The sequence below is a fragment of the Physeter macrocephalus genome, chromosome 7 (genome assembly GCF_002837175.3).
Source record: "Physeter macrocephalus isolate SW-GA chromosome 7, ASM283717v5, whole genome shotgun sequence".
In the NCBI taxonomy this organism is placed as follows: domain Eukaryota; kingdom Metazoa; phylum Chordata; class Mammalia; order Artiodactyla; family Physeteridae; genus Physeter; species Physeter macrocephalus.
Window position 1 is genome coordinate 58,353,756 of NC_041220.1, and position 18,007 is coordinate 58,371,762.

The 18,007-nt window shown below is 33.5% G+C and overlaps 1 protein-coding gene across 2 annotated transcripts in view; it reads right to left on the reverse strand.

Moving 5' to 3' along the window:
- Nucleotides 1-18,007, reverse strand: part of TLL1 (tolloid like 1) — a 269,311-nt gene that overhangs the window by 109,253 nt on the left and 142,051 nt on the right. For both annotated transcript variants that reach the window (XM_024116874.2, XM_024116873.2), the window contains exons 8-9: nt 17,271-17,395; nt 8,816-8,931 (exon numbers count right to left, since the gene is read on the reverse strand). In XM_024116874.2, the coding sequence (XP_023972642.1) occupies nt 8,816-8,931; nt 17,271-17,395 (241 nt within the window). The remainder of the gene's footprint in view (nt 1-8,815; nt 8,932-17,270; nt 17,396-18,007) is intronic.

Consider the following 18,007-nt stretch of genomic DNA (forward strand, 5'->3'; position numbering starts at 1 on the left):
GCTAACACCTATCCTTCTCAAACTCTTCCAAAATATAGCAGAGGGAGGAATACTCCAAAACTCATTCTACAAGACCACCATCACTCTGATACCAAAACCAGGCAAAGATGTCACAAAGAAAGAAAACTACAGGCCAATATCCGTGATGAACATAGATGCAAAAATCCTCAACAAAATACTAGCAAACAGAATCCAACAGCACATTATAAGGATCAAACACTATGATCAAGTGGGGTTTATCCCAGGAATGCAATGATTCTTCAATATAGGCAAATCAAGAATGTGATACAGCATATTAACAAACTGAAGTAGAAAAACCACATGATCATCTCAATAGATGCCAAGAAAGCTTTTGACAAAATTCAACACCGATTTATGATAAAAACCCTCCAGAACGCAGACATAGAGGGAACTTTCCTCAACATAATAAAGGCCATATATGACAAAACAAGAGCCAACATCGTCTTCAATGGTGAAAAATTGAAACCATTTCCACTAAGATCAGGAACAGGACAAGTTTGCCCACTCTCACCACTATTATTCAACATAGTTTTGGAAGTTTTAGCCACAGTAATTAGAGAAGAGAGAGAAATAAAGGGAATCCAAGTCAGAAAAGAAGAAGTAAAGCTGTCACTGTTTGCAGATGGCATGGTACTATACATAGAGAATCCTAAAGATGCTACCAGAAAATTACTAGAGCTAATCAATGAGTTTGGTAGAGTAGCAGGATACAAAATTAGTGCACAGTAATCTCTTGCATTCCTATACACTAATGATGAAAAATCTGAAAGTGAATTTAAGAAAACACTGCCATTTACCATTGCAACAAGTAGGAATAAACCTACCTAAGGAGACAAAAAACCTGTATGCAGAAAATTATAAGACACTTATGAAAGAAATTAAAGATGATACAAACAGATGGAGAGATACACCATGTTCTTGGAGTGGAAGAATCAACACTGTAAAAACGACTCTATTACCCAAAGCTATCTACAGATTCAATGCAATCCCTATCCAACTACCGCTGGCATTTTTTACAGAACTAGAACAAAAAATTTCACAATTTGTATGGAAACACAAAAGACCCCGAATAGCCAAAGCAATCTTGAGAAAGAAAAACGGAGCTGGAGGAATCAGGCTCCCTGACTTCAGACTATACTACAAAGCTCCAGTAATCAAGACAGTATGCTACTGGCACAGAAATAGAAATATAGATCAATGGAACAGGATAGAAAGCTCAGAGTTATACCCACGCACATATGGTCACCTTATCTTTGATAAAGGAGGCAGGAATATACAGTGGAGAAAAGACAGCCTCTTCAATAAGTGGTGCTGGGAAAACTTGGACAGCTACATGTAAAAGAATGAAATTAGAACACTCCCTAGCACCATACACAAAAATAAACTCAAAATGGGTTAAAGTCCTACATGTAAGGCCAGACACTATCAAACTCTTAGAGGAAAACATAGGCAGAACACTCTATGACATAAATCACAGCAAGATCCTTTTTGACCCACCTCCTAGAGAAATGGAAATAGCAACAAAAATAAACAAATGGGACCTAATGAAACTTAAAAGCTTTTGCACAGCAAAGGATACCATAAACAAGACCAAAAGACAAGCTTCAGAATGGGAGAAAATATTTGCAAATGAAGCAACTGACAAAGGATTAATCTCCAAAATTTACAAGCAGCTCAACATTAAAAAAACAAAAATCCAATAAAAAATGGGCAGAAGACGTAAATAGAGATTTCTCCAAAGAAGATATACAGATTTCCAACAGACACATGATAGAATGCTCAATATCCTTAATCATTAGAGAAATGCAAGTCAAAACTACAATGAGATATCATCTCAGACTGGTCAGAATGGCCATCACCAAAAAATCTACAAACAATAAATGCTGGAGAGATTATGGAGAAAAGGTGACTCTCTTGCCCTGTTGGTGGGAATGTAAACTGATACAGCCACTATGGAGAACAGTATGGACGTTCCTTAAAAAACTACAAATAGAACTACCATACGACCCAGCAATCCCACTACTGGGCATATACCCTGAGAAAACCATAATTCAAAAAGGGTCATGTACCAAAATGTTCATTGCAGCTGTATTTACAATAGGCAGGACAGGTAGCAACCTAAGTGTCATCAACAGATGAATGGATAAAGAAGATGAGGCACATATATACAATGGAATATTACTCAGCCATAAAAAGAAACAAAACTGAGTTATTTGTAGTGAGGTGGATGGACCTCTATACTGTCATACAGAGTGAAGTAAGTCAGAAAGAGAAAAAGAAATACCGTATGCTAACACATATTTATGGAATAAAAAAAAAGAAAGAAAAAGAAATGGATGCGAGGAACCTAGAGGCAGGACAGGAATAAAGACACAGACTTGAGGACACGGGGATGGGGAAGCATAAGCTGGGACGAAGTGAGAGTGTGGCATGGACATATATACACTACTGAATGTAAAATAAATAGCTTGTGGGAAGCAGCCGCATAGCAGAGGGAGATCATCTCAGTGCTTTGTGACCACCTAGAGGGGTGGGATATGGAGGGTTGGTGCAAGATGCAAGAGGGAGTAGATATGGGGATATATGTGTACGTATAGCTGATTCACTTCGTTATAAAGCAGAAAGTAACACACCATTGTAAAGCAGTTATACTCCCATAAAGCTGTCAAAAAAAAAAAAAAGTGTAGGCTGGTAGAAGAAGATACCAAATAATAGAATACACATTTAAAATTTCCAAACCAGTAGAGGGAAAAAAAATTAAATGCGCAAATTTAAACCATAATTCAATACATAAGAAGTCAAAATATAGAACAAAAGAAACCAAGTGGGACACAGAGAATGCAAAAAAGGAGCAATAATACATCAGTAACCATAATAGATGTAACTGCAATAAGCACTCTAGTTAAAGACAAAACTTACCATCATGGATTCATTAAAAAAATAAAACAAAACTGTTTTTTGTCTAAAAGCAACACACCTGAGACGTATATCATGAATGCCTAAATGTGCAAAGTAAGATAAAGATATACCAGGCAGACATATTAGTCAAAAGAAAGCGTAGATTTATTAATATCAGAAAAAAATAATTTTAACCTAAATGATGACTAGAGATAAAGAGATTTCCTATATAATGATAACAGTTTAATATATCAGGAAGATGTAATATTCTAAACCTATATGTATACATTATATAATAATGTAGTGTAAAAATATTTTAAAACTGTAAAGAGCATTTAATAAATCTACCGAATAGTGGCAAATAATATTTTAATATTATTATATGTAAACATACTTTTCTACTATTTGATAGATGAAGCAAAAACAATAATATAGAGACTATATAAAAAGCACAATTAAGAAGATTAACATGAATATAGAAAACTTTGCAGCCAACCGTTGGACAAAAGACATTTTCAAGCAAAAAAAATTTTTTAATGAATATTGGTCAATTCCAAGTTCATACCACCAGCCTCAAGGTATTTCAAAGTGTGATATCATACCGACTACAGTCTTTCTCCAAAAAGTGATTAAAGGAGAAAATAATAAGAAAAGAAAGACTCGAAAAATAACATATGTTTGCAAATAAAAAAATATGTTCCTGAAAAATATGTGGGCTTAGAAGAAACGATAAAAGATGAAGAAGATTTTTAAAACTGAAAAATAACAAAAATACTATGTGTCAAGCTGGTGAAATTCAGATAAAGTAGTTTTTAAAGGAATATTTATAGCTTTAAATGTTTGTATGAGAAAAGAAAAAATGCTTGAAATTAATGAGTTTAACTCGACCAAATAAGGAAAAAAGACCCATTAAATCTCTAGATTTAATGCAATCTCTATCAAATATCCATGGTATTTTTCAGAGAACTAGAACAAATAATCCTAATATCATATAGAACCACAAAAGACACCAAAGTGTCAAAGCAATCTTGAGAAAAAACAACAAAATTGAATATATCACACTCCCAGACTTCAGGCTAGCCACAAAACTACAGTATGGTATTGGCACAACAACAGATATATAAAACAATGGAACAGAATGGATGGCTTGGAAATAAACCCACACACTTATAGTCAGTTAATCTGAGACAAAGGAAGCAAGAATATACAATGGAGAAAAGACAGCATTTTCAATAAATGGTTCTAAGAAAATGGGAGAGCTACATTTACAAGAATGAAATTAGAACATTTCCTCATACCTTATACAAAAATAAACTCAAAATGTATTAAAGACCTAAATGAAAGACCTGAAACCATAAAAATCCTAGAAGAGAACATAGGCAGAGCACTCTTTGACATAAACAGTAGCAATATTTTTTTGATCTGTCTCCTAAGGCAAAAGAAATAAGAGAAAAAATAAACAAATGGGACCTAATTAAACTTAAAAGCTTTTGCACAGGAAAGGAAACCATCAATAAAACAAAAAGACAACTTACTGAATGGGAGAAAATGTTTGCAAATGATATGATCTACAAGGGGTTAATATCCAAAATACATAAACAGCTCATACAACTCAATATTAAAAAAAGGCAATCCAATCAAAAACTGGAAAGAAGCTTCTGACAGATATTTTTCCAAAAAAAAATACAGATGGCCAACAGGCACATAAAGAGATGCCCAATATGGCTAATTATTAGAGAAATGAAAATCAAACCCACAAGGGGATATCACCTCACACCTGTCAGAATGGCTATAATCAAAAAGTCTACAAATAGCAAATGTTGGAGAGGATGTGGAGAAAAGAGAACCCTCCTACACTATTGGTGGGAAAGTAAATTGGTGCAGCCACTCTGGAAAACAGTATGGAGGTTCCTCAAAAAACTAAAAATTGAACTATCATATGATCCAGCAATTTGATCCCTGGGTATATATCTGGAAAAAATGAAAACACTAATTCAAAAGGATACATGCACCCCAACGTTCACAGCAGCTCTATTTACAATAGCCAAGGGCTTCCCTGGTGGCACAGTGGTTGAGAGTCTGCCTGCCGATGCAGGGGACACGGGTTTGTGCCCCGGTCCGGGAGGATCCCACATGCCGTGGAGGCGGCTAGGCCCGTGAGCCATGGCTGCTGAGCCTGTGCGTCCAGAGCCTGTGCTCCGCAACGGGAGAGGCCACAACAGTGAGAGGCCCGCATAACGCAAAACAAAAAAAAAAAAAAAAAAAAAAGAAAATACAATAGCCAAGATGTGGAAGCACCCAAGTGTCAATCTACAGATGAATGGATATAGAAGATGTGCCATATATATATATAATATATATATATATTCCTATGTATATAGCAATATTAGCCATAAAAAGAATGAAATTCTGTCATTTGCAGAAACATGGATGGATCCAGAGAATATTATGCTTAGTGAAACAAAGTCAGATGGAGAAAGACAGATACTGTATGAAATCACTTATACATGGATTCTAAAATATAATACAAATGAATGTATATACAAAACAGAAACAGACTCACAGATATAGAAAACAAACTTGTAGTTACCAGAAGGGAGAGGGAAAGGAGGAGGGACAAAACAGGGGCATGGGAATAAAAGATAAAAACTACTATGTATAAAATAAGTAAGCAAAAAGGATATATTGTACAGCATAAATAACTATAGTCATTATCTTGTAATAATTTTAATGGAGTATAATCTGTAAAAATACTGAATCACTATGCTGTACACCTGAAACTAATATAAAACTGTAAATCAACAATACTTCAATAAAATAAAAAGAAGAGCAGAATGAACTTAAATATTGAAAGAAAATAATAAAAATATAAGAATAAAGAAATGAGTTAATATTGTTCATTGGCCACTTAATAAATTTATTGGCTCATCGTTGTTCACAATATTTAAAAAAGGATAAAAAATGATAGATTTGTTTATTTCTTCCTATTTGCAACATTTTGGAAAATACCATTTTATTAGTAATCCTACATACAAGAAAACTGAATAAACTTTGAATGCTGATGGTATGGGTACTGCAATTAGATAGGAGAAACTTTTTTTCCAGGTATTATCTTGCTCTTACAAACTGACTTAATTTGATTAATCTTGTGCCAAAACTTTCCATATTCTACAATGCTTTGTTTTAAAAACTCATGTATATCACAGCAACATGGATGGATCTAGAGATTGTCATATTGAGTGAAATAAGTCAGACAGAGAAAGACAAATGTCATATGATATAACATAAGTAGAATCTTAAAAAATGGTACAAATGAACTTATCTACAAAACATAAATAGAGTTATGGATGTAGAAAACAAACTTATGGTTACCAGGGGGTAAGGGGGGGGAAGGGATAAAGTGGGAGTTTGGGATTGACATACACACATTACTATATATAAAATAGATAACTAATAAGGGCCTACTCTATAGCACAGGGAACTCTACTCAATACTCTGTAACAGCCTATATGGGAAAAGAATCTAAAAAAGAGTGGAAATATGTATATGTAAAACTAATTCAATTTGCTATACACCTCAAACTAACACAACATTGTAAATCAACTAGACTCCAATAAAACTGTTTTAAAAAAACTAAGAAAAACTGAAAAAAATATATCATGTACAGTTTTAAACTTTCTCTGAAGCTTTATCATCTTTTATATCTTGCTCTTCAGTACCTTTTTAATGATTTTCATAATATGTTTTCAGGGGCTTATTCAAAGGATCTAAACAGAAATTGATCAACACCTATAACTATATAACAACGTAGACTCATAATGATTAAAAATAACTATATAAATAATTATGTATGCATTCATGAATTACAAGTCAGTTGTAATTTTTTATGTATAAAATCTGTTTATGCTACACAAGAGTTTCATTTAGTTTTCATTGTGAGTATTGCAACATCCTGGACAACTCCATACCCATGATACTCGTAACAGCACTAAATTATCAGGGAGTTGAAACTTTCTTAACTGCATTTGCTTTTCCACCAAAACTCAAAGGGTATATGAGTCATTCCAGATGAATTAGTCAAAGGCGAAGGACAAAAATCATTTAATAACTAGTAAAAAACAAAAATTGATATCATTACAATCTTGGTCTCGGAAGACTTTTAAGGTTAGCCTTCCAGACAGAATCCAGAAATCAATAGATTTATTCATTTCGCTTCTTAATAATTTTAAATTCTATAACCAATCAAACAATATGATAAAAGGAATTTTATGTCTTCCTTTTTAATCCTTACATGTGTAATTTCGTTTTCTTGCCTTAACATGCTACTATTTCCACCAAAATGTTAAAAAAAGAAGAGGACTGGTGGACATACTTGGTTTTCTTACCTATCTCAAAGGAAATACTTTCAGAATTACCCTAATGATAATGGTATTTGCACTAATTTTTGTTGCTTCTCTTTATAAGATTAATACTCTTCCATTCCTAGTTTGCTCAGGCTTTGTTGTTAAATCATTAATAGATTTTTTTTTCTTGATTTAATTGAGATACTCGTCTAATGGTGCTTGTATATATGTACACATATGTATACCCACAAACATATATACATAATATATCATACATATATACACATATCCATGCATATCTGCCCTTGAAATATATATATATTATATATTATTTATATATTTACAGATTGATAGATACATACATACATACATACACAGGCATATATATTTGCATTTGGTTTGGTAATGTGGGGAGGATTTTACATACATAGTCAAGTGTGAGTCCGGGTGAAAATTTTCCTTTCTTACACTGTTCTTGTCATCAGGATGGCTATCAAGGTTTTGCTAGCCATATAAATAGGAGAGTGTATCTTTTATTTTATTCCCTGGAAGACTTTATATTAGATTACACTTAATTCTTATTTGGTTGTTGGGTAGAACTCACTGATGAAGCCATCTGAGCCTGGATTTCATTGCTGAAAAATTTTTGACTAATAATTCAATTAAATAGTAATTTGATTTCTTTAGTGGTTATAGGAGCATTCAAGCTTTTTATTTCTTCTCAAATAAGAACTTAGTAAGTAGTATTTTGTAGTAATTTGCCCATTTCATTTACATTTTTAAAGTTATTGGCATAATGTTCAAAATGTTCTTTTAGTGCCTAAAGTATCTATGGTTATAATAATCTTTTTATTCTGAATATTAGCTAATTGTGCTTTCTCTGTTATTCTTTTTTCTCTTGATCTCTTTTCACCCCATTTCTCTGTTTTTCTAAATTGTTTCAAGTACCAACTTTGTCCATACTTTGTACAATACCATGATATTTTCTTTATCTTTTATTTATTACTTCCTCCTTTATGTACTTTTTCATTTATTTTATTGCTCTTTTCCTAGTCTCTTTATGTGGATGTCAATCTCATTAGTTTTGGGTATTTCTTATTTCCTAATATGAGCATTTAGGTCTGTGAATTTCCTTCTAAGTACCACTTTAGGTGCATCTTACAAGTTTGGTATTCTCAGTATTTTTGTTATAATTGAAAATAATTTCTAATTTTCATCACAATATCTTCTTGAATGAATTGGATATTTGATGTATATTTCTCAATTTGAAAATGTGTGGGATTTTTCTAGTTATCCATCTGATACTGACTTTTAACTTAATTTCAGTGTGTCTGAGTACATAATTTGTATTATGTCAACCCTTTTAGACCATTTACCATTTCTTTTAAAATTACATCTTTCAAAAAATTCCTGGAGTTTGAGTAATTTCCATTATAAAATTTCTGAGCTACTTTATTAATCAAACAAAAATAAAAAACAAAGTGAATTATATTTGAAAGAAAATGAACCTTTGCATCTGAAATTAAAGGAGAACTCTTGGTGGGATAAACTACCTTCTCTCCTGGGGTCACAGAAACTCTCCAGATGCAGTGTGTATAAGATGGGTAGCCATTTGGAAATCCTGGGGAGGAAAGGTTGCCATTGGATTCTTGTAGGGTTTCTCCACATGCTGAAAGAAAAAAAAAAAGTTTGATTTTTTTAAAAGATGAAAAAGATAAGATTTTTCTCTAATTTTTATGAAAGACATTGGCCTCATAAATAAAATCTCCACTCTTTTGGTGTTAGACAAGAATATATATTTGTATTTTAAAAAACACTTTTCCTTTCTAAGTAATTTCTCTTTACGTCTTTCTTACTAGAATTTCAGTATACTTAATCGGATTACTATAGCTAACCATATAACAAGATTATGAGATAAATAACCTGAAGGACCACAAAGTTCTTCCTCATGGAAACCTTTCTCATTCATTCTCAAGGAGCCAGTAGCCAACTTATACGTCACCCATTTTCAGCTTCAGGCCAGTGGATACCTAGTTGATGTGGCTCTGGGACCACACGAAACATTCCATTAGTATATTTGGTGTAGAGTGAGGTTAATTTTAATAATGAATACCATATCAAGGTTGAAAAAAGAAATCTTAAATAATAATGAATAAATAACCAATAAGAGGTGCCAAAATGTCACACACAACGAAAGTTTTTTTCAAAATAAACTGGAAAGGGGCTTCCCTGGTGGCGCAATGGTTGAGAATCCACCTGCCGATGCAGGGAAGACGGGTTCGTGCCCCGGTCCGGGAAGATCCCATATGCCGTGGAGCGGCTAGGCCTGTGAGCCATGGCCACTGAGCCTGCGCATCCGGAGCCTGTGCTCCGCAATGGAAGAGGCTGCAACAGTGAGAGGCCCGTGTACCACAAAACAAACAAACAAAAACCAAAAACAACAACAACAAAAAAAAAAACTGGAAAAAATTGAAAGATAAAAACATCACGGAAGACTCAAATTTTCAAATAAGATGTAGACATTTATTTATTCTCTGTTTTCTGTCAATCATAAGTAGAAATTACTGGAAAAGAAATTATTTTCCTCTTACTAAGCCTTTCTAATTTCTTGGAAGTGATTACCAGTCATCTGAAATAGCAAATAATAATCAGCTACACAGCCTCAAGATCTGTGTGATTGATATCTATAGGCCATTTCAACAAAGGCAAGAACAGAGCATAATTAACTCTGTTTCAGCCAAGTTTTGTAGTTAGAAGCATTCTATAATGGATTTTCTTGTTGTTTTTGCAAGACATGGTATGAGCCACATGAACCTAGGCTGCTTTAAGTATCCTTAATTCAAGAATAATTCCTATACTGCAGCCAGTTTATATAAAGATTTATATAAACATGTTTATAACCTTCACTCAACAATTTGAAAGAACAGCTCCTTCACTCTGAAGGAGACTGAAATAAAAACTGATATACTACCATATTATAGAACCATAGCTCCCAGCAAGTGAACTCTTGTCTCATCAAATCAATAAATTATAAATGGTTCTGCATATCTTGATTTAAATGAAGAAACAAAGACGATGGCTTTGAAAACATAAAATAGAGCTGTAAAACCAGTCTGATAAGAAATAAATATTTATTTAGAAACAGATATTATGTTTGACAACAAAATAAATTTAAAGTAGGAGCAAGCAGTGTTTATTCTGATGAATAGGCAGATAAAAGCAACTTCAGAATGAAACAAAAATGCTCAAGGTAAAAAATATATAATCAGCACTTTCCAAGAATCATCTAAGGATACTGGTAAATGTGACATTACAAGAACCCTTAGAAAAAGGAAAATTTGTTAAGATTTATTAATGCAAACAATGTGCTTCTAACTAGGATCATTTTAGATGCTAAATAGTCATTTGGGAATTGAGCGTGTTTCAATGAAAAACAGCTGCAATTTACAATAGTTTAGAAATAAATTCTGAAATAATTGAAAACTCCACTAAGCCACATAGAATGCTGGTACTGGATTTCCTAAAGTGGAATTTAAAAAATTAAATATATTTGACTCACAAATGTAAACAAACACTATGGTTCTGATAAAAAAGATAAAAAACTCTCTAAAATGTAAAAAAAAAAGAATATAATTCAAAACTTAAATAAATCTATTATATAGCACCTGCTTATAATTCAAGAAGTACAAACACATATTGTCAAGTTGTGGTAATCATTTGTGCATTTTCCTCAATAAGTGTGGCTATCCCAGGCTACATGATCACTATTTCAGATAATTTCATCAATTTTCCTGGCCATTTGTTGATTCATGCGAAGATATATAAAAAAACTTTAATATTAAAAGAACTAAAGGAAAATTAGCAAGGAAAACATGGTACTACTAAATTAAATACATAGTCTGTCCATTTACTCAGAAAGCTATGTGGATGAGAAAAGAGAAGTTGAGTCATGGCATTACCCCTTGTTAATTATGTCATACAAGCAAGTCTCAAAAGCTTCAACTTCAGTTTTCTCTTCTGTAAAGTGGCTATCTTATTAATATGTACTTCATAAAGTTGTTTTGTAGGGGTCAAGTATTGTGATGTCCAAAGTTCTCTTTTTAACCCTTAGATACCTCTGACACAGGTAGGAAGACTGTGCGCTTAATTGTTAGAATGTATCTTTGAGCTACAAAATGCAGTCTTATTTAAGAGAAAAAAGGCATAAAGAAATATACAAAGGCAAATTATTATCACTCTCCTAATCAAAATTACTCTAAAATGAAATATAATTCAGAAGTTAAACTTCTATCTCTCTAGGCAGATGTCATGATCTTATATGTACAAAATTATAAAGATTCCACAGAAAAAAAAATACTGTTAGGGGTAATAAAAAATACTCAACAAAATTACAGAATACAAAATCAACACACAAAATCAGTTGCATAAACTAACAACAAACAATATGAAAAGGAAATTAAGAAAACAACCCCATTTATAAGAACACCAAAAAGAATAAAATATTTAGGAATAAACTTAATCAATAAGGCAAAAGACATGTAAGTTGAAAACTACAAAACACTGCTGAAAGAAATTTAAGGAGACAAAGAAATGTGTTCATGGATTGGAAGACTTAATATTGTTAAAATATTATCCTTACTACCCAAAGCAATCTACAGATTCAGAGCAATCCCTATCAAATTCCCAGTGGCGTTTTTTGCAGAGATGGGGAAAAGTGTCTTAAAATTCATATAGAACCACAAACCCTAAATAGCCAAAACAACCTTGAGAAAAAAAGAACAAAGCTGGAAGCCTCACACTTCTTAACTTCAAAACATATTACAAATCTACAGTAATTAAGAGTATGGTACTGGCATAAGAGAGACTTATAGACCAATGGGACAGAATAAAGAGCCAAAAATAAACCCACACCTAAACAGTAAAATGGGATCTTCAACAAGGGTGCCAAGACTATACAACATGGAAAGGATAGTCTCTTCCATAAATGGTGTTGGGGAAATTAGATATACACATATAAAAGAATGAAATTGGACCCGTTTCTTTCGTTATACACAAAAATCAACTCTAAGTGGATTAAAGAGTTAAAAGGAAGACCCAAAATTGTAAAATTCCTAGAAGAAAAAACATATGTGAAAAGTTCCATAACTGTGATCTTGGTAATGATTGCTCAGATATTGGCACTAAAAGTACAGGCTTTAAAAGCAAAAATAGACAAGGGGGACTACATCAAACTAAAAATCTTCTGTGCAGTGAAGGAAACAATCAATAGAGTGAAAAGCAATCTTTGGAATGGAAGAAAACATATGCAAATCATGCATCTCATAAGGGGTTACTATCCAAAATATATAAGGAACTCTTACAAATCAATAGCAAAAAAAAACAAAGAACAAGAAACCTCAAATAGTAAATTTTAAAATGGGCAAAGGACTTGAATAAACAGTTCAAAGAAGACATACAAATGGCCAATAGATACATGAAAAAAATGCTCAACATCACTAATCATCAGGGGAATGCAAATCAAAACCACAGTGAGCTATCACCTCACACCTGTTAAGATGGCCATTATCAAAAAACAGGAAATAACAAGTGTTGGTGAGGATGTGGAGAAATTGGAACCACTTTAACTGTTGGTAGGAAATTAAAATGGTGCAGTCACTTTGGAAAACAGTATGAGTTTTCTCAGAAATTATAAATAGAACTACCAAATTATCCAGCAATTCTACTTCTGGATATTGATGTAAAAGAACTGAAAACAGAATCTTGAAGAAATACATACACTCACATATTCATTGAAGCATTATTCAGAGTAGCCAAGAGTAGCCAAACTAAATGTCCATCGCTGGATGAATGAATAAAGAAAATGTGGTATATACATACAATGGAACATTATTCAGCCTTAAAACAGAAAGAAATCTGTCATGTGCTAACAACATGGATGAATCCTTAGGACACTATTCTAAGTGCAATAAGCCAGTCACACACAGAAGGACAAATACTGAAGGAGGCTTCTAAAGTAGTCAGACTCAAAGAGGTGGAAAGTAAAATGGTGGCTGCCAGAGTTTGGGAGGACAGGAACAGGGAGCTGCTGTTCAATAGGTATAGAGTTTCAGTTTCAGTCACGCAAGCTGGAAAAGTTCTAGAGATCTGCTGTAAAGCAATGTGTATATAGTTAACAGTACTGTATTGTGCAATTAGAAATTTGTTAATAGGACAGGTCTAATGTTATGTGTGTTTCACCAAAGTTAAAAAGTAGTTAATAATAAAAAGTTCTTTATTCTATGATCCATCTCACTTTTGCATCACATGATTCTAGTGTAACTTACCTCTTCCAAGATAGAAAATTGTGTTTGAATTGTATAAATGCTACTTGGATTGTGTGTGGCTGAGAAATTATTACAAATTCTTGTGTTATTAACAATATGGTTAAATTTACTGCTGATTGTATTTACATCTACAGATATTTTCCCAAGCAAATGTCTACAACATCCACCAAATATCAAAGATTGAGAATCCTTTTTCCATTTTTTTATAAGAACACATTTATAATTTTACTAACTCTAAATAAGACAATAATGTATTATATAAATCTCTTCCCCCAAAATCTTGATAAACTCTAGAGTAGGGGAAGAAATAAAACTATATCTAATCAACTTAGCACTACCTAATTAACTTTTTCATACATCCATGGCTCCCTTAAACTTTTATATGTAATAAATAAAATTTAGGTTTAAAATTATTTTAACATAGGAATGTTAAAAGAAATCCCAAGTCATCTGAGCCATAATGGTGAGATTAATTACTGAAATATTTTAAAATATATTTCAATAGTAACTCCCTAGCCAAGTTTGAATCATCTTTGAAGATGAAGCACAAATACCAACTCCAAGAAGTCTTCCTCATTCCAGGGTGCAGCTCAGTTTAGGCACCCCTCTCAGAACAGCTTTAGCAACATTTACTGATGAGATTTATTTCCTCAACAAATAATATTGTCTGTATAATCCCACAGATGATTGGCTATTTGTGTGTATAATCTGTGCTTCCTTCTCTGTGGCCATAATATCTGGTGCAGTACCATTCCCATATTAAAGCAAGTATTTCATTCATACAACGACTACTTATTGAGCACCTAACATATTTGATTCAGAATACCCTGAGGAAAAATCCTAACTCCAATCCTAAAGATTATACTCTAATTATACTCTAATGTGGGAAATGACAAGTGAATTGATGATTATAGGAGTAAGATATAAGGCCAGAATCAAATAAAGCATTTATCATCATGGGAATCCTGGGAGACTAGCGAGTTTTTAAGTAGGAGGTTACATAGTAGCCAAATTCTGAATATGAGTTTGGATTTAGCCAGGATGCAGTTAAGAGTTTTCTGGCTGGAGGAAGAAGCAAGAGGCAAGCATACTGTAGTGTCAGGGGCTGAATGAAGTAGAGGTGAGAAACTAGGCTGTAAGGGAAATACCTAGAGAAGAGGCTGGGGGAAGAGACAGGGGAAAATCTTGAAGGGGAAATCAGCCTTTATCCTAAAATAAGCAGAGTAAGATTTGCATATTGAAAAGTCACTTGAACAGCAGTGTGGCCAGATAACTAAAGAGATGTAAGGATAGAGGGAAGAGCTTACTTAGGAAGCATTGTAGCAATCCAGACAGAAGATGAGGATCCCTAGGATAGGGGATTCACTTCAAGAACATGAGATAGATACCAAGAAGGCAGCAGGACTGACTAGTTGCGGGAAGTGAGGCGAAAGGAGGAAGTAAGAATGCCCTCCAGGTTCTGGCTTGGGAAGATCTATGTGTGGTACCATCAACTGAACTAAGGAATATTTTATGGGAGAAAAGTAAATGGGTCCATGAATAAGTGGGAAAATGGCTAAATTCTTTTTGCATGTTGGCAATATATTTTAGCCAAGAATTGTACATAAGCACATATATCAAGGGTATTCTGGCTGGAATCTCAGAGCATTATATAAGGAATTAAAGAGATTAATATTTTAGGTAACTAAAAAGAACCTCATATTAATTAAAAAATAAATTTAATTTACAAGTGTTTAAAAAGTTTCTAGTATTCGAATTCCATGAACACTGAAACTGGTCTTCTCTCCCTACAACCACATAGATGTGCATCCATAGACATGGATATCCTGTACATATACTGTACGTTTAACAACACTTTTAAATTTGTAAACATAGATTGTATGTGGGTTCATGTGTGAATACACATACACTTTTACATAATAATGAACATTCTAATCCTCAGAAGCTCCTTTATTTTTATATATTAATTTACTTTATTTTTTCCTAGTTTTATTATGTTACTTGACATTTAATTAAAGAAGATTTACTGGGAGAATATTATGTTTGACAGTTGGCATAAGTATGAAGTAGTTGTAAGCCAAAAGTTCATGGGACTACAGAAAAACTATATTAAGAGAAAATGCAAATAAAGACAAGAGACGGTATTAGAAGAAGAGTTTGGCTTCAGGAGTTTAGAAATTAAAAAGGAAAGTAATCCTAAAATTAGATCGAAGTAGAGAAGAATACATTTAGAAAATGAGAGTCACAAGAAAAAGAAGGCCCCCCAAAAGAGAGAGAAAAAGAGAACAAATGAATCATTTATGAAGAGAAGAAGATGCACCACCACTCACACACCCCAGAGAGGATCTCTTTCACAAGCAGACTGCTGATTACCAGGATAAAGGGAAGATGAAGACCATTCTCTGCCCCATGTAGACGTTTCTATATGTTAATGAGCAAATATTACATTTGTTAATGAATCAGCTAGCCCTCTCTTGTACTCTACAAAGAAAGTTTCCTGGACTGGTACCAATAATCACAGTAAACTTAGTTAATATAACTTCCCAATAATTAAATATATATATAAATAAAATTTAAACAAAACCTATCTAAAACCTCAATGATTAATATACCCATCTTATCTCTGAATGTCTGCACAAATTATTAGAATAGCAGCCAGTTAAAACTTTTATAGTTATTTTACCACCTGTGATCTTAGTATCTGGAACAAAAAGTGAATTCCATAGGTATTAGTTTCCATAAGCCAAAAAATTTGGGAAAAGCTGTGTTAAGCGATGTTAAGCATGTATCTTTTTTTTTTTTTTTTTTTTTTTGCAGTACGCGGACCTCTCACTGTTGTGGCCTCTCCAGTTGCGGAGCACAGGCTCCGGACGCGCAGGCTCAGCGGCCATGGCTCATGGGCCCAGCCGCTCCGCACCAGGTGGGATCTTCCCAGACCAGGGCACGAACCCGTGTCGCCTGCATCGGAAGGTGGATTCTCAACCACTGCGCCACTGTGTATCTTTGATATAAGCTATTTCAAGCATTTTGAGAATATAGGAGGTGCATAGAGTAATAAGTATTTCCAGTTTGGAAGCAGAATCTTTTCTTTCTTGGACCAGTAAGGCATTAGTGTTCCCTTGCAACATTGTTATTAAGACCTTCCTGTAATCTTTTTTCACAACTTTATCTAATAGCAAACATTTAGTAGTTCACTAGAAACATGGTTAGAACTTATTTTTTTGCAACAAAGTTATAAATTCCACTTAATTAAATTTAAATTTATATACTGTTAATGATGGTATTTGGAAGAAAAGATCATTCAGGACTCAATTCTGAAGTTGAAATAAAGGATATTATTTTTATGTTGGCAAGGAAGCTCTTAATTTGACTATGAAATCATGCAACCATTTAATAACTACTATAAAACAACGTTTTTCTCTCTTTTACTCATTAAATTAAAAGAAATAAAGCTTACTATCCCTGTTCTTGAAATGTGATCTCTAGCAATTTGTTTTTAATTATACCAATGGGTGTTCTAGAGTTCTCTCCTATTTAATTTTATGATTAGCAACTTTGACCTGAATATGTCAGTCACATGCCAGCATGAAAAGAGACAAGTAAACAGTTGAGTAAATTGTGGCTTATTCATCTGTAAGAGCACTATCAGGCACAATTATGCTTCTGAGTTTGGGTGGTGCAATACCTGGACATCTGTACAGCTTTCTTGCCTGTGCAATATCTCCTTTGCTTAAACGGGTTCGCTGACCAATTGCTGGACGTATGCCATTATCATCACGTGAGGGGAGAATGGTATCCAGAAACATCCCCCTGAAAAAAGTCAGAAGCAAGTCACACATAAGTCACCAAATACACTAGGGTGTATTTTATTCCTGTTCAATTCCGTTGTTCTACAGGTCTGTCTTTATGCCAATATCACACTGTTTTAGTTACTTAAGCTTTGTAATAGTCACATATATTCCTTACAAATATGTTTTTTTCAAACTCAAACCAATCAAAGGAGAAATATATCAGTGTTAAGACTTAAAGTGTGTGTCAGACTTTCAAAACACTTTCATCAAAGTAGATGAAAATTGTGTGCTAAATGTGTATGGCTAATATAAAGTCTGTGATGGCATTCAGTTTTTCCTTAAAAATGTATATTATTTGTTTTTTAAAATCTAAAATTCTATACAGTCCCTATCAAGTACACTATGGTTCTTGTTTTGGTAGCTCAAGATCTAAAAACACTTAAATTACCAAGATGTCAAAAAATTCTTCCTCACAGAGTTTTTTTTTTTTTTTTTTTTTTTTTTTTGCGGTACGCAGGCCTCTCACTGTTGTGACCTCTGCCGTTGCGGAGCACAGGCTCCGGACGCGCAGGCTCAGCGGCCATGGCTCACGGGCCCAGCCGCTCCGCGACATGTGGGGTCTTCCCGGACC